This window comes from Ixodes scapularis, unplaced genomic scaffold, assembly GCF_016920785.2.
Source record: "Ixodes scapularis isolate PalLabHiFi unplaced genomic scaffold, ASM1692078v2 PGA_scaffold9__187_contigs__length_104089568, whole genome shotgun sequence".
Lineage (NCBI taxonomy): Eukaryota > Metazoa > Arthropoda > Arachnida > Ixodida > Ixodidae > Ixodes > Ixodes scapularis.
This window is the reverse complement of record NW_024609884.1, coordinates 36,369,211-36,387,243: the sequence shown is the minus strand read 5'-3', so window position 1 is coordinate 36,387,243 and position 18,033 is coordinate 36,369,211. Positions and strand designations below refer to the sequence as shown.

The window sequence follows — 18,033 nt, the reverse complement described above, 5'->3', positions numbered from 1 at the left end:
ATCAGCTCACTGTTTACTGTTGGGTGGAAATACTTTACTCATTATCACCTGATTTAGTGATCTATCATACTGACATTTTCACTTCTTTCTGTGGAACAGTTATCTAATTATGGTTATATATGTTCACTGTGAGGGGGTGCTGTCATCTAAAGGTGATGTTAGCGCATTACATACTCTGCTTGCTAAGCTATGAAAATTTGAGCCTATTATCCTGGATAGATTCTCGGCACTTTACAAGACTCGGTAGTTATAAACTTCGTTCTACGACTCTTCTGTTTTCATAGTCAGCAGTTCCTTAACTCGGTGCTTGTTGAGTGATTTTTTATTGCTTTGTAACAAACACATATTTGCACAATTCTATCGCACAGTTAGAGTCTTGGGAAGTGCTTTAAGTATGTTGTACTTAAAATACTACTTCAAGTAGGCTTAGAAAACTTGTACTTTTTTTTAAGTACATTTTCTGAGTATGTACCTGTACTTAAAAGTACTTTTTTTGGTACTTTCCGAGGAAAGTACAACTCCCGATTTCAAAGTACATAGACCGATCTCACCAGCCAGTTTGACTACGCCACCGCTGCCGCAATGCATCGAGGGAACTTTAGTCTTTTTGCACATGCGACAACCTCGCTGGAGCTCTTCGCGTGTAGAGCACGAGAAGGCACAAGCCCTCGCGTGCACAGCCGTCTGCCTCCTGTGAACAAAAGTTATGGCGGCTTTACGCATGCGCCAAACGCTTAGTGAGATCGGTCTATTCCCCATATTTAGTTTGGTGAAATTAGTAAGCTCTTTCAAGGACCACGCGGTCATGTCCCTGGCTTTCCTAGTACTGTACACAACTTCTGTGGTTGATTATAAGAGTTCACCAACCTCTAACAAAAAAACGACATTGTGAAAACGTGCTGTTGTCTTTCAAGACATAATCTGATCATTTCTCTGAGTGAAGTAATGATGGCTATAAAGCTGATACAAATCAGCTTTATAGCCATCAGTTTGTTATAAGTTGATTTTAAATAGTAATCAGGGGAAAAATACAAAGATTTTTCCCCTGATTTTAGCATATAATATTTGCGCTTGTATTATATGCGAATCCAAACAATGCTCAGCTTTTTTAGGGTACATGTGAACGTAGTTTCAATTTCAACCACCACCATCATCATCAGCAACAGTTAGTGGCACAGTAGCGCCGCCACCCGATTCCGCTTTTTGCGGTCCGTTTTAACTTTTAAGTTGTTAGTAGGGGTGTCCCGAACTTTTGTCGAACCGGATTTTTAGGTCGAACCGGTTCGACGAACCTTCGAACTTCTCACCAGATCCGACCGGTTAGACTTTGTGGACAGTGTGGCCAGGCCTTGATACAAGCATGTCTAGGTTTGGAGAACTTTTCTTTTGTGCAAAGGGTTATTTTATTTTATGAACTGTTGCAATTAAAAGAAACCAATTCTAATCACTGAATAAGTTAATAACTTAATTTTTTTTGTACTGTATTAACTGAAATAATCAATCAGCGGTGCCCTTAATTTATCCCTTAGCCATCACCATCCAATCCGAAGCCAACTAGCCAGCCTGTCGCGCATGCGCACACGAGTCGAACCTCATTACAAGGTTCGTCGAAATTTCCACTAAAAGTTCTAAAAAGTCGAACCTGGTCGAACTCGAACCTCGGCCGGTTCGCGACACCCCTAGTTGTTAGGTCCACTGATCTCTATGACAATTGCTGGATCGCGCTTCCCGCTCCCGTGAGTGAAGCCACCGGACAGCCATCTTGCTTGTAGACAAATTGCGGTTTTGCTAGCGTTGCAGAGGCTGGAGGCAGTGTGCTGAAGACAAATTTTCTACTCGTTCGTCATGATTCAGCGAAGAAGTTTTTTAAAACCCTATGTAAGCGTTGAGAGTTGCCTTATAGAACACGTGGAAATTTTTATGAAAGCACAATGCAGCAGGAAAAAGGCACAACTTGTCAAAAGCAAGTTTCGCTGGTCTCGCAGCATGATCAAAGCTTCCTTGGCACGCCGAAGTGCTGCGTCTCTGTGCCTTCGCACGCTTGGATACCGATCAAGATTCAACGCCATGTGGATGTGTTTTGCGAGTGCAATGTGCTTGAAGCTGTATGTGCCTCTGGAGCAGCGTTTTACTTTACTCTGACGACAGTATTTGTAACTTGCGGCACTCGCAGTTCAAAAACGCGCTTGATCCAGCGTTCATTGGTGACGGAAGAGGGGGAGGGGGGAGGTATGTCTTTTTTCATCGTTATATGGTTTGCACAATACTGCACACAACAACTCATCACTGATCAGTGCTGGCTCATTATCAGCCTACTTAATTGCACTTGACGTTTGAGCATGGCTCGCCTAATTGTGATTGGTCAACAGATTGCGCACGACCATATGGGCCATGCTTCAAAGATTTTACTTCTCGCCGTCTTATAATTTTGCCTTTCGAAAAACCTTCTTGCTCCACAGCGCTGCTCCATTTGTGCTGCCATGTGATCCATTAGAGTAGATTTAAAACATAGCCATGGTTAATAGTGCATAGGAGCAACCATACAGATCCTCTCCCCCCCATGCTTTATCAATAGCATCTCGTTGGAACAGCTGGACAATCCAGAACTCCGTGGCCGATATATGGTGCAAAAACTTCTACGTGCAACATACCTTCTAAACTTTGCCGCGGGGCCGATTCTTGATCAGTATCCGAGCGTGCAAAGGCACGGAGACGCAGCACTACGGCGTGCCAAGGAAGCTTTGATCATGCTGCGAGACCAGCGAAACTTGCTTTTGACAAGTTGTGCCTTTTTCCTGCGGCATTGTGCTTTCATAAAAATTTCCACGTGTTCTATAAGGCAACTCTCAACGCTTACATAGGGTTTTAAAAAACTTCTTCGCTGAATCATGACGAACGAGTAGAAAATTTGTCTTCAGCACACTGCCTCCAGCCTCTGCAACGCTAGCAAAACTTGGTGAGTTGTGGTATGCAGATAAAATAATGATAGCTGACCCCCACATGGTTCATAGAACACAGTATATTGAAGGCACATGTTCACAAAAGCTGTCATAATCTTGCGCAAGTTTGTCCTGCCTCCAGCACGAGTTTCCTACCTTCGATAACACAGCGGCGTCTCAAGAGCTTCGAGTATGCACATATAGACGAAGCACAACAGAAGGTAAAGACCAATTGCTGGAGATAGGGTATTCAAAAGAGAACTATGAGATCACGAGACCAACAAACATGCCAATAGGGCAGAATTGGTGCTGCGGACAGCGTATGTGAAACTAGAAAATGACACCACAAAAACATGTGATGTATGGGTGGTAGCGGATATACCTATTGCATTGGGTGGTAGCTTGCGCTACCTAGCCTCCAACTCTAAAGCACATTGTGTCTATGTCAGTGGGTCTGTCCTTATGCCAAGTTTTTCTAGGCTTTCTTTGAATTTGGGGTTTTAAATCCAATTGTAATGTGCATGTAATTTTGAGTGCATTGTTTCCATATAAATAGTCTGCTTTTGAATTACGCAAATACAATACATTTGTTGGGCATGATAAATTTTTAACATACAAAAAGTTCCGTACAAATACAGTAGAACCTTAATAATAGGTTTTTCAGGAATCCACGGTAAAATAATTCAGCATCCGGGAAGACATAACCAATAACACTTTTGGGGATCTATAGATGAGACACGAAGCAACTCTTACACAACAATCAACATTACTAGTACAACTTTGTTGGGAGGCTTGCACTCGAAACACGAGCTCCTCACATCCATTGGAGGCAGGCCCCTACAAGTCGGATTCAATTACAGAGGTTATTCATTGTGTAGTTAGTTTGTTGTTTAGTTTGTACATAATTCATTTTGACAGGGGAGTCAACAGAAGTTTACTTTGCCAACACAGGTAGGATTTTTAATGCAAAAGCATTAACTGTCCCGTGGAGCAAGCTGACGTCATCAGTTTGGAGCGCGAAAGCGGCACCTAGTTTTCCCGATCTCAAAGGAGCGGAGTAAGGCTCATGGATTTCGCCTTCAATTCCATTGGCTGGTGCGCGTCAATGGGGCTCCCATTGGCCACTGCGCTCGTCACTTTCCACAGTTGCTCACCCCATGGCACTGCATGTCCATCAGCATGCCACCAACATGGAACGTCCAAGGTCACCGTGCCCAGGGGAAGACGCGCGTTGACCGGCGACGAAAAGTATACAGCAGGCGGAAAAGGGAGTGGACGAGCGGCTTGCATGCTTTCACATCCACAACTCATAAAAAGTGCTTAGGTGTACCTCAAGCTTTTTTTTTTTCTCTATCACTGTGGTGCGTTTTTAGAATTGGGCAGTTTGCGAGAAAGTCGCAGCATGGTGCGAACGTATAATCTCTGTTCCGGTATGTCTACTTCCTGGAGCTTCCTCTGCAGCTGAAACGGTTGTGCTACAACCAGATCTAGCTCGGTGCTGAAGTACAGGTTGTACCCAGTTCTCTAAAGGAGGCTCCTATGGTAATTTCCGAACTAAGTTGTTCTAGTAACATTGAAATTTATCTCACATGGACTTTCAGGGCTGTAGAGAACTTCCATATGGGTGTCTTTTTTTTTTATGTTCTTTAGAGTTAGGCGTTGATTTATAATTGTAACCATAGAATGTCAACCTATATGGGTGAGCAAAATTTTCGTGCCCATTTAACTACTAACCCAGAAGACTCTTCCCTGTAGCAGCTGCTGTTTCTAGCACTCCGGTGCAAAGCAGTCAAGTTCAACGCGTGCTCTTGGGCAAAATGGTGAAGCCTAACGTACAATGCATGATGATGAACGTTGAATGCCAAGGGAATCGAAACTAGCGGAACCAAGGAAACCAAGCACAAAAGAAGCATTTGTCAAAGAAAGAGTAGGAAAGCACATGAGCAGTTGCAAAAGCCTGAATCCCTTTCAAGCCTAGTCCATAGTTGTGCTTGCTCAGAGAGACAGGTGAAAAAAAAAGAGGAGTGAAGCAAAAGAAAGAAGGCAGCCCAATGCGTCTCGTCAATCACGTTGGGTGGCAATTTTTGAATGTATGGAATTTGAAGGCAAATGCAACAAATGGAGAGATTAGTACAATGAAACAACAGTGAGTGCACAGGCGAGCTGGTGGATGTTGATCATGATGTAGAAAACCCGAGACTGTGGTAAAAGCAGGGAAACTTGGTCGAAGAAGAAAGACGAGAAAAGAATGTCTCGAACTTGCCGGATTTATCTGTCTGCAGCACTTTAAGCAAACCTCTTTCCAATTCTCTCAACTGAAACCACGCCTCGGAAATTCCTTCGTTTTGCCGGATAAGACTTATCTAGAAGTCATTCCATTCTATCAACTGCCTGATCTACAAACGCTACCCTCTTGTCAAAATTGATCACCTTCAAAATGTCCTGAATCGAGGAAAAAACATCCAACCTCGAAGGTTTAACATTTAAGCAAAATTTTGGGCCTTTGCTTAACATCTGCTCTGCTTTGTCTGAGATGCCCACATTGCAAGGATTAACAATGCTACATTTAGATCCGTCCGTCACGTGCCCCAAACTCGGTGTACTTTCACTCCTCCTTTCTCTGTCCTCTTAAAACTGTCTAATACAATTCGCCACTTCACATAACACAGCCGCTCGAAGAGTTCCTTTTTTCCCGAGTTCCAGCGACGATAGTCCTGGTGGTGCCTGTAATCCTTGCCTCTGAGGCAGCGGCGTAGAGTTTCCATTTTCCCGGGGGGGGCAGACCCGGAATGTGGCTCAAAAAAAAAAAAGGGGGGGGGGAGGCTGCGGGGGGGGGGGGGGGGGAGAGGAGGAGAAGGTCCTTGTTTTATTTGTTCCGTGGGTTCTCCCCATAAGGGTCACCTGCAGCAGTCGGAGCCTTTACCGAGCATTTTGGTAAACCCGAGACTGGAGAAAAAGGGACAAGGACATAAACAAACGGACACGGACATTGTGACAGCTAACTACCTGGTGTCCCCAAATAAGACGCTCCGCAAAAGAATGACCCGGAAACTTCAGCGGTTTGACGCATCCAGTAGAAATTTCTCTGAATACGTGTTTTACTGGCCACATTTATGCAAACATATTGCAAGACTAAACTACCAGTACAAAAAAGCGAATCTTTTTTTTTTTTCTGCAGGGGTAGTTCGGGTCTAAAATTTTGTTGCATAAATGTGACCAGTAAAACACGTATTTCAGGAATATTCCTACTTGTTGCACCAAGGATCTAAATTTTGCGGGCCATTTTGTGTGTAAAGTGTATTTTGAGATGCCCATATATTACCAAACTCCCCGAGTGGATACGCAGGCTCACCAAAAGTGTTAATCCTTTGATCCCTAGCAGACACAAGTTGCCGTCGGCAGGGCTTGTCTACGCGCACTCTCCGCCTGGAGGCACGCTCCCCACGCGGCGACCTTGCTGTCCGGGATGCTCGTTCCTTTCGGTGCGCCGCCTCGTGTAATCACTTTTTGACGAGCTGGACTTCGCTTTTCAACGCAGGGACCCATCGGAGAGCCATTCGTCTTAATTTTTACACAGGATACCGAACGAACTGTCACGTTCTTAGCCGAGTCGGAACTGGGCGAGTCGACTTCCTATGAGAACGGCTTACGTTTCAAGAATGTCAATGGGTTCTGAGTTTAGGTTTCCATTTGCGGTGTTCGTGTCGGCTCACGGTTCAAGTTTCAATTGAACTTCGCTTGGCCCCGCTCGTTATTCCGGGACTCCAATCACGATCCTTCAGTTGCTTCCGTCTCTTTGTCAAATAAGCCTCAACCCAGGGAGTTAATATAAAATAGTTTCCACAGGTAATAAGCTCCGGTGACCTTGCCTCAAAGGAAGTGATCAAGCACTTGCTATTCTACTGACTGTTTGCGGCGTATATGTATGAATGCCTTCCCTGGGAATGTTCGTGAAGCCTATTCAGAATAAAACGGAAAAGGGGAGCGGATTGTGCCGCCTAGCGCCGCACTGTCCATACAAACGTTTTAAAAATGACAAAAGGAACACGTATCGGGCATGATGATTATTCTTTCCCCAAAGTTGGCCTTCGTAGAGACTCCGAAGGCCCAATCGCTCTCTTCCCCACAGGCTTTTGTTTCAAAGCAGTGTCCCTTTGTTTTTGTTGTGTTTTGCGATGCTGTTATTTGGCTTCTGGTGTGTATTTTATTGTCATGTTTTGTTTATTTTGTTAACACATGCAGCAGGGGAGAGTGGGGTAATGGTGGCACAAGAAGCTTTAATTATACGACTGACTTCAATTTTAAGAGGGCCAAAAATAATTCTCAGACGGTAGCAAAGACCATTTGATACCACTATACCTTGTGCGAAGCTGGGGTTACACATTTTTCCGCCAAAAGTTGTTTTCTGGACGAGTATTCGAGTCGCTGTTCGGTGACAAGACTGGTAGTAAAGCCCTTCACTGACCAATCAAAAATGTGTACAATATTTTCTTGGCCGAAAGGGCATTCATTTGTAGACGCGCAAGAAATTAAAAATTTTTTCTTGGCGAGCAGGTCTGCAGAATCAGTCACTGACTCACTGTGTCGGGGATGCTTCCTATTCTCAGAAGCATTTTTGTTGTCTAAACACCGACAGAGATGTCGCGACGCTTTCAAGACTTTTTTTAGCCTGTCATAGCTGAAGCGGGCACTTCAGCTGTTCATTCAGACAACATATTCCGCGCATCTAACTCCGTCTGAGGGGAATTTTCCACTGAATGTCTGACCTGTCACTGTCCCGAGATCCACCATTTAAAAGCCTGGAAGGAAATAAGAAGCGGGAATAAACAGGCCCCTGTGAAATAGTTGCCAGTCAGGACGGCCAACAGTCCACTGTCGATGGGCGCAGACCCAAGCCAAGCTCTTTAAAAAAAATCCCGGGCCGGGGCCGGGGGGGGCTCTGCCCCCCCCGTGAAGCCGTCCGGGGGGGACACGAGCCCCACTGCCCCCCCGTAGTTGGCGCTTATGCTCTGAGGAGTGTCCAGATGCAATCACAGGCCCTGCCTCTTCTATTCTTGTGCTTGTTCCTTCTCTGTAAACCTTGATTATCTTCTTTTTGGCGCTCCAACCCAACCCTGTCGTTGAAAGATGCTTGAACCGGACCGGATCGATGTAGCGTTTCCTCAAGCAAATGCCGAAGAAGGCGACTTCTGCTTCCAGCTCGGCTTGAAGAAGTAACTTAGTTGGTTGCGGGTAGCTTGTGGATCCATAGGATCCACAAGCTACCCGCAAGTTGGTAGGTTGGTAGGTTCATAAAACTTGAGGCATGCATTTTTGTTGATAGACGAGCTGGTTTTTGCAGGGATTTTTGCAGAACTTATATGTGCAGGCGAAATAAGTTACCGGCTGTAGAAGTGCGAGGGGAGGGAAGCTTATCCCAACTGAAGTGTTGCGCTATGATTCACTTTTCATCAATTTTTAGTACCCATTATAAATGGAATCTTCTCTGACTAGAGCCTTATTTCTAAAAGGAACACCCTGTGTTCTTTTGGCGCCCTATCTATTCTTATTACAAAAACTAATAAGTAATGTGCTCCAGTATCAAAGAGGAACCCTCGGTTATTATCAAAGGTGAACTCATTTAGCGATGCATTCACTTTTTAATTTTTAAGTGATGTGCTAACAGATGTTAATATCTGCTCCAAAAGGATCAGTGTCTGCTCCAAACCAATGTTTTGCCTGCTACAGAATCTGCTACAAAAGGCCAAATGCTGCTTCCATCATTGGTATACTCTAACTGAGAATTTGCACTGGATTTGTCGCTCAATATACCATGTAAATGTATAAATGAAGCAAGTGTTGAAGTTTAATTTACTCTTTGTACATTTATGTGCACATGCATTTAGCAGTAACCGATTCACCAAAAGTAATTTTCATGTTTCATGTTCAGGTGTGGTCTCTGGCTGCTCTTGTTGCCAATCCAGATCTGGCGCATGACAAACAAAGTCCTGACGTGGGGGTTCCGTGGGCTCAACATCCCTTCGGCAGACAGATGCTGGAATCAATGTATGTTGTATCATGATTTTTAGTAGCTTGTTTCATTTCACATTTACATTTCATAAAATGTGCCTAAAAGATGTTTTATCTCATGCTGCTGATTTATTGGTGTGATATTGCTCAATTGAGAATTAGTTTTGTGCACATTTTAATTATGAACTGCTCTAGTTGAAATGCTTGATTTATATACAGCAAAAGTATTCTGCTAATCACATTTCCACTTCGTCATGAGATGGTTACTGTGATAAGGCAGGATGTGCAGGGCGTGATACAGTTAACACGAACAAGTGATCACCGGTATTGCTGGTTTTGACAGGGTGTTGTGACAACTGGATCGCTGGTTGTGACTAAAACTATTAGTGTAGTGGAATGTGCTTATAAAATGATAGAATTTGGTGTGAAAGATGGGCAGTGAGCTGGAAGAATTGGCACCTACACGGGGGTAGTGAGCTCATATTTTTGTTTTCATCAGAGGTGTATTTCAGTAGCTTCGTTCCTCTGAAACATGACAACAGCTTACAGAATTTCAATGAGTGCCTACACAGATGATTGAGTCATGCCACACAGGTGAGCAGCGTGTGCGTGGCAGATCTGCACAATTGCATTTACATTTATTTCTTTTAGTTGCAGCATTAAAGTGCATAGTTAATTTTAGTGAGAAGTTATATTAGACTATCCACTGCTGTCATAACGTTTCCCAACTGAGATACATTGCACCGCTTGTCGATAACCACTTCAAATACAACTCTCGGTGCAACTCGGTTTCCTGCATCAGCGCTTTCATGAAAATTTGAGCTCGCCGTGTGCAGGCATCGATTTTTCCAGCTCAAATCTGTTGTGCTGTGTACAGACCATCTGCTGCTTGGTCTCTGTAGAGGTTGAGTCCATTGCCAGCACATGACTGAGCATGTCTGAAGGAAATGTGACAAGTTGCCCCTCATACATTTTAAAGTAAGATTTCTTTATACTTTTTTGGTCTTTAGAAAACAAAACAAAAATGTTTGTCGGCCAGAGTGGCCATTTGAAGGTTCTGATTAGTGGTTATTTGAAAGCTCATACAGCTTTCATAGTGAGTCCCATTTATTCTTACTTGACGTCTTTTGCAGCATTGGTCACTACCTGAGACACTCTGATATACAAACCGTAGCAATGCTTTGCTGTCTCTTTGGTGGAGGAAATGTGGATGGAAACAGTGGAAAGAAGTTTGCTTTTGATCAAGCCTGCACCAGTGTAAGTTCTGTCATTGGCATTGCATTTTTTGTTCTGCAACCTCTTGTACTCCCCGATTTCTGATACCTTGCATTAAACCTGTTTTTAGCTTTTATAATTACATTTTTGAGTTTGTCACTCAGGCAGACTGATAGCTAGGCATACTGTATTGATTTTTCTTGTAGCTATCTTAAAAATAATCTTCTTCCAAACTCGTTAACACAAACATGCAACTTTTTAGATGGTTTGAAACAGTTTTAAGGCATACATTATTTTAGTCATTTGTTTGTAACTGCTGTTTTTAAGCTTTCTCAGCTCAGAAGGAGGCTTTAAATAATCAGCATTTGCAGCTCAACGTATACACCAACGTGCAGCTCTGACATGCGGTGACGCTGTTGTTGGCACAGCACATGCGCAGATACTTTACTTCAAGCAAATTTGGTTTCTGCGCATTCACAGTGCCCACACCTGGTGTGGGAAAACTCCTGCTTGTTTGTAAACAGTGTGTTAGGCGATAGGCTATTTTTTTACAGCGAAGCTGTTATGCGCTAGGATCTAGGAAAAAAAGTGAAAGCCGTTAACAACTCCCTGTAACGCCTAATTAGAGCGCAGCTCTTGAGGAGGAGGAGGGAAGGGTACTGGGGGGGGGGGGGGGGGGGGGGGTCACGTGACGATGACAATGCTGATGCAGAGCCGTATATTGGGAGAGTTTGGCCAGTGGGTGTGGCGACGAAGGCGCGGGAGAGGAGAAAAGTAAATGAAAGGGAGGAGAGCGCCGAAGGAGCGAGAGAGAAATAAAGAAGCAGAGAGGAGACGACAGCCATTTTTGAGCAACGCTGTCGGAGACTGGTCGGAGAAGAGCGCTGCTGAGGCTACGCGTCGTCTGCTACGGGCCGGCTTCTTTTTTCGCCTGAATAAAAGTTCGTGGCCATACACCGAAAAATCTTCATTTATTAGCTTTTTAACCCACCGAGGAATAACAGAATGTCATTTTCTTGCCAGAGCCAGCGATATAAAAGGCAATAATCGAAATTTAGATGCCGATCCCACGCATTCCGCCGGGAGAATGATCGAAGATGGCGGCCTTCCCCACTCAGCTGCGAGCAGCCGGGAGTTCGCGCGCATGCGCTCATGCCTCTCGCTCTGCGCCGCGTGCTGATTGGCTCGCTCGGGAGGAGAGCGTTACGGCAGCGAGATCATAGACTGACCAAACTCTCCCCATATACGGCTCTGTGCTGATGATGTCATCAGTGACGTCACTGATGACGTCATCAGTGATGATGACGATGCGGACACCGATGACGTCATTAGTGACGTCACTGATGACGTCGTCAGTTATGATGATGATGACGATGCGGATGTCGGTGACGTCACTGATGACGATGCAGATGCCGGTGACGTCATCAGTAACGTTACTGATGACGATGCGGATGTCGGTGACGTCATCAGTGATGACGATGATGCGGGTGCCGGTGACGTCATCAGTGATGATGACAATGCAGATGCCGGTGACGTCATCAGTGACGTCACTGATGACGTCATCAGTGATGATGACGATGACGATGCAGATGCCGGTGATATCATCAGCGACGATGACGTCATCGGGGGGGGGGGGGGGGGGGTCACGTGACCTCAGGGGGTCACGTGACTTCGGGGGGTCACGTGACCTCGGGGGGGGGGGGGGGGGGGCTCGCGCAGTGCATTATAGGACATTTCCCATAATGCACCGCGCGGTTACGCCGACGCCGGTCAAGCCGGAAACGGGCGCCTAAGAGCTGCGCTCTAAAATGCATCTGCGGATGTTGACAGAAAGCTTCCCATTTGTCGTGGCAGATATGAGTAAAAGTCAAATTTGGGAGTTTTACGTGCCAAACCAACGACGGGTATCTGGCATGCCCCAGCGGAGGACTGAGGATTAATTTCAACCACCTGGGGATCTTTTGACGTGCAACCGAAAGCTTGGTTACACGGCGCCTTCTCCGCAATAAGCCTCCATCAGATTGCGAGCACTTCGGCCGGGATGCGAACCCGCCACATGGGGATCCGTAGGCCAGCGCTCTCGCCTCGGAGCCACCGAGGCCGCTGGCAGATATGAATAAATAAAAATAAAAAGAGGGGGCAACCAGCATGAGTCAGCCTTCCTTGGCATTATTAGATAGTGAGGTCCTCATCCCTTGTTGTCATCTCTAGGCATCGTCCTCAAGGTCGTCCTAGAAGTCGTCCTCGAGGTCGTCCTCGAGGTCGTCCTAGGAGTTGTCCTCGAGGTCATCCTAGAAGTCACCCTTGAGGTCGTCCTCTAGGCGTCGTCCTCAATGTCATTCTCGAGGTCGTCCTAGAAGTCGTCCTCGATGTCGTCCTAGGCATCGTCCTCGAGGTCATTCTAGAAGTTGTCCTTGAGGTCAAACTAGACGTCATCCTCTAGGAGTCGTCCTCGAGGTCGTCCTAGAAGTCGTCCTTGAGGTCATCCTAGACGTCGTCCTCTAGGTGGCGTCCTAGAAGTCGTCTTTGAGGTACTCCTAGACGTCGTCCTCTAGGCATTGTCCTAGGCGTCGTAATAATAACAGCTTCGCTGGTCCTCTATCTTCACATGATGTGGAAGGGCTCTACAATTTTTTTTCTTTATTAATGCTCATTTGTAATTCTCATTCCCTATAGGGTAGTATGAGATGCTACTTTCATGTTTGTTGATGATTCAAAGAAAAGTAATTCGGTTAATTCGAAGTATGGATGAGGTCCCGGCAATCGTACATACAAGTCTCTGGGAAAACGCAGGCAGTAATTCAAAGTTCAACCGCTGAGACTGGTCAATTCTGTCTTTTTTTTTTTTTTTTTTTTTTTGTGCAGATTAGAAGTTTAGTAGCTCCAAGAGGATGAAAAGGTCTCGCTATTATGCCAACCATGCCTAAAATGCAACCATGCACGCTTTATCGCTTTTATCTACTGTTTCTGCAATTAGGAAAAGAGCTAACAAACACGGCTAAGCCATGGAGCCAGCCAAGCATAGCAGTGCGCGCATGCCATAGCACCATACGCCATCGCAGGACATTGTGCTTATCATCCTTGGCACTGCGCTATACTTGCTACCATCCCTACGGGAATGATCAACAATGTGGCTGCATGGCATGCAACAAGGCTGGGCTCGAGGAATTGCCCAGTCCTCTGGGATGTTTCGTCCATCGAATACATTGATGTCAGCTAACACGCTGTGGTTTGTGGTCCACTCTTGGGCAGCAAAATCGTACAAGCTTAGGAACCGTCGTGTCACTTTCCATGCTGAGTGCCACTGATGCAGAAACTGTATCTGGCATCCTAGAGCCTTTTCTTTTTTTTTTTTTTGGTTTAGAGAATTTGGAAGGTGCCCAAGAAAGGTTAGCAATTTGCAGAGCATAGTGTTTGGAGTGTGTCTCTGCAGGGGCAAGCAAAATTCACCAACTTCTTGTAAGTGCATACTGAAGAAAAAAAAAACTCATGGTTTTAGTGTATTTTTATTTAATCAGAAGCATTTCGCTGTCCCTATGAGCTTAAAATTATCGAGAGTCGACTAGGACATGTACTCACCGTGGAGACGGTTTGTGTGTGTGTCTTTTTTTGTGTCTTCCTTCTGTTCGTTAGTGTAAGGTTTTAGTTATGTTAATTCATGAGGATGTCCTGGTTCTGAAATAAAGAGTATTGCATTCTAGGGTTTATAAACGCAGAAAATATTGAGAACGGGTGTGCCAGTTTGACACACCCGTTCACTCTGCTTTGACAGGCAACCTTTGTTTCACTGCACCTTACTGGTTTGCTCCTATAAAAGTTTAAATTCTCCAGTTCTCTTAACATTTTTATGCTAGCCCCTCTTTGTGACATACTGGGAAATCTGCCACAGCTTGTGTCCGCTTAGAAATGCAGACAACAAATAATGGGAGTGAGTGCATGCTATTTCAAGGTGAAATTGTTAAGACAGACCCCCTTAATGTCAGTAAAAGCAGTCTTGAAGATATGACCCGAGCATAGGTTTCCTCACTCATGCCAAGAGATGTATTCACAATTGGCAAAAGTCTGAGTCCATTTCATTTCTAGTCTTATTTAGAAATTTTGACTATATCAGTTTTGTTTGTAGGCAAATTTGATTAAACAAAGGTGAGCAGTCATGAAGAAAATCAAGGACCCTGTCTAATTATTTTTATTAGCCCTGGAAAGTATATTGAGCTTACTTCCATTCCCCTGTCTTTCATCTAACTTATTCTGCATGAAAGATTACATTCATGCCAGGCCTAGGATATTTCAAAGTTTAATTGCATAGACTTAGTACTTATCCTCTCAGAATGTTGGATTTATCATCATTGACATTAGTGCAAGCAGTTTTTTGTCATGTCGTAACACTAGGACAAAACTAAAACCACGGGTTTTTAAATGTTAACTCCCAAGTCAGTGAGGTAGTGTCTGGCTGTACCTACGAGTTCTAATGGAGAGAGTATTCTTACATTTATTTTCCAGAGGGGAAAAAAGTTTTTTTTTTCATATATGTATCCATATACTTTACCTAATCATACAATATTCCTCATTTTATTTTGCACAATGTTATGTGTTTCAGTTGTATTTTGAAAGGTAAGGAGAGCTATTGTCAGTCATTTTCATAGGCTACATCTGAAGGATTGTGGTGGTTGTAGGTATCGCACTAAAGTTTTTAAAAGGGAAGAACATTTTAACCTTATTTTCATAGACAAAATACAGTTGGATCTCATTAATTCAAATCTCTTAATTTAAACTTGTGGATAATTCAAACAGACATGAAGGTCCCATCCTATGCGTCTCTATGGGAGAAAACTCCCGGTAATTCAAACTTTGCTTTATTCAAACAAAATTTCGGTCTCCCTCGAGTTTGAATTAATGAAATTCGATTGTATTAAATTTCAATTTATCTACCGTCTTGTTTTCTTGAGGTTTCTTTTTGTGTTGTTGTCTCAAATTACCCAACATGATACTTATTATTCTTGCAATTTTATCTGTTTCGTTTCTTCATCATTGTTAGTTATCTGGAGTTCAAAGTTTTAACAAATTGGAACCTCTATTTGATATTTCTACAGTAAGTTATCCATGCATCATGCAGTAGTGATCATATGAGTGCACACTAGCAGGGGACGGAAGTGAAGCCAAGAATGTTCTCTGTATTCTGCGGTGCAAGCTTTTGGTGCACATACTCCGAGGTGCAGTGTGTTAATACACTTGGCCACAGGTCCCTCCCCCCTTCCCCGTAAATGGCTGTCAATGGGAACTAACAGTGAGTGTGCATCTAGTTTGTTATGCCTAACTTTTTACTTTTTTGTGTTGAGTATTTGCTTCCACCTACTGGTCCAGGTACATAGTTCCCAGATCATTCTGTACTCCGTTTCACAATAACTTGGCGAACTGTGGAGGCTGTGGCTCCCGCGTCCCAATAAGAGCGTCAGAGCAAGGCACATGGCAGCATTCCATGGTCAAGGCCACGGAGGCCTCGTTACTGCCACAGCAACAGCGCCGTCCGCAACAAAAGTAGTTCCAGGCATCTTTTATTTTAACGGCAATTGAAGTCGCTCTATTGCATCTCTATCGACACTACACTACATGGAAGAGAGGCAAAGACACGTTACTTTCCTACGATACTTAGCTCGGATCAAGCCTTTTCCGATAACAATGTGGCGTTTGAACGATGTTTCAACGATCGCAGCCCTGTAATTGACCACTTCCGGTCAGAACGTCATCTGGGCATTAGCACCCGCCACAGATTCGCGGGTAAATTGAGCACATGGTTGTGTCATGATGTGTTCCTGAAGAGCTCGCTACCCTAGCGTACGGCAATGTGGCAGCGGTGGATGTACATTCTAATGGCCAATTCGTCTGGGCCCGCATCGCACCGGTGCAGTGCGGTTCGTGGTACACGGAAGGCTAGAGGGGAGAGGGGAGCTTCCTTCTCTCCCCGCCAGTCTTTCGTGTACTAAAGTGGAAAGAGTTTACTGCACTGGACGGGTGCGGTGTGCCCCAGACGAATAGGCCATTAGTTGGTTAGTTTCGCAGCAGACGACTCTTTGCAAGCAGACGACAGCCGTTTCCTCCAGGCCTCGCATTTGGTGCAGTGACACAAACACTTCCGTGACGCAAGGATATGTGCCTCGCTCCGACGCTCTTATTGGGTCGCGGGGGCTGCAGCCTCCATAATTCATCAAGTTATCGTGAAACGGAGTATAGAGTGTACGGCATTCTATTTCAAAGGCCACGCAAACCCTGAAATGATTTTCTCCAAAACATGCCATCATACTTAATTACGACTGACCGGAATGTTATTGGACAGATGAGCCGTAATTCTGACTCGCAAAACATCTAGAAATTATCACTCTAAACTCTGGTTCACACAGTTGCTTTTGACTGTGACCAAGTGCGTTGTGACCTCCTGTGAGCGCTTACGACGAGAGAAAACGCCATAAGTCGATGGAACACACTAGTACACTGGTGCCACCTGTGAGGTAGCCCTGGAACTATTTTACCAGACTAAAGGTTTCGCAGTATTTGCGAGGTCAAATCTATGCTCTATCGACGAGAAATGGTCATTTATAACATTGTTAACAAGTGTTTCAAGCCTGAGGTAAAAGACTAATGCATAAAGTTTTTTTAAATAAACATAAATTGGAAGCGTTTCAGGGCCACTCGATAGATGGCACCAGTGTGGCCTCTTCAGAAGCGGCCACAGGAGATCACAATGCACTCAGTCATAGACAAACGCAAATGTGTGAACCAGCCTTTATGCTGTTTCAATAGTTCAAACTTGTGCAACTAAGAAGCATTTTTTTTTCTTTTTTTAAAGAGAATTTGAGGCGTTCTGTATTTGAGGAAAAACACTTAAATCTTCCCCTCCAGGATCACGAATATCGAGATTATTTTTCAATTTGGCGCACGGAAGCTGCAGAAAATCATTTGCAAAGTACCACCGAAGCCCCTCCTTCCCAAAGCGTGACGTCATATCAGGGTTTTTCGGAATCTCCGCTCTCACGCATCTTCGGCGCCTATCAAAGCTATGCACGTGCACTCTTTGTTATTTTCAAAAAAGTCAGAAAAAGACGTCACGACTGGTGTCAGTGCAGGGGAATATACATGGCAGGCTTGCAATTGCACGCGCTGCCCCCCCGAGCGACACGCGCTTGGCGGCTGAAAGAGCTGGCTATGACGTAACAACTGGTCGGAGATTTTTCGTGTTTTCTCGCATTTAGTTACATCTTCGGAAAAACGAATTTGATATTCAGATTCACGGGATAAAAATACTCTAGAATTCACCTCTAACTCGTTTTTTTCCAAGAACCTCTTCAGCTTCCCTTTAAATTTGAAAATGCCAACAACAGTATTTTTTTATTTTTCAGAGCATGTTCCTTGACTGTCACTTACATCACCCCATGAACCTCTCATTGCATTGGGGCTTTTGGCCTGCAGATACCCTGAATCAAAACTTCCAAGTTGAAATCATGTTCCACATTGGTTGCATAGCTGTGATCCCAAGTTTTAGTGCATGAAAATTTTAATTTGTAGTCCCTAGCCTATTTTTCTGCTTCAGTAAGGATGAAAGAAAGCTACTAGGAACTTCCAAGTGGCAGCCCTGTTTCTAAGAAGGAGACTTAGTGAAATGGCTGCTGCTGTAAAACTTCCAGCTGTTTTTTTTTTTTTTTTCAAGATCTTTGTGGCATTTTTTATTACCTTCATGATTTGTTTAGCCCTCTTTGTTGCACTATTATTATAGACTATTCTTCCATTCAAAATATTTTTGAAACGAAAAAGGATATAATCTAAAAATGTTGGTTTGGCAGTCATATTGTGAACTAATATATTTAATTTATATATACCG

The 18,033-nt window shown here is 44.3% G+C and overlaps 1 protein-coding gene across 2 annotated transcripts in view; it reads left to right on the top strand.

Moving 5' to 3' along the window:
- The window catches only part of LOC8026958 (GATOR complex protein WDR59), an 83,600-nt gene that overhangs the window by 45,931 nt on the left and 19,636 nt on the right, over positions 1 to 18,033 (top strand). For both annotated transcript variants that reach the window (XM_029984105.4, XM_042287314.1), the window contains exons 19-20: positions 8,869 to 8,984; positions 10,082 to 10,205. In XM_029984105.4, the coding sequence (XP_029839965.3) occupies positions 8,869 to 8,984; positions 10,082 to 10,205 (240 nt within the window). The remainder of the gene's footprint in view (positions 1 to 8,868; positions 8,985 to 10,081; positions 10,206 to 18,033) is intronic.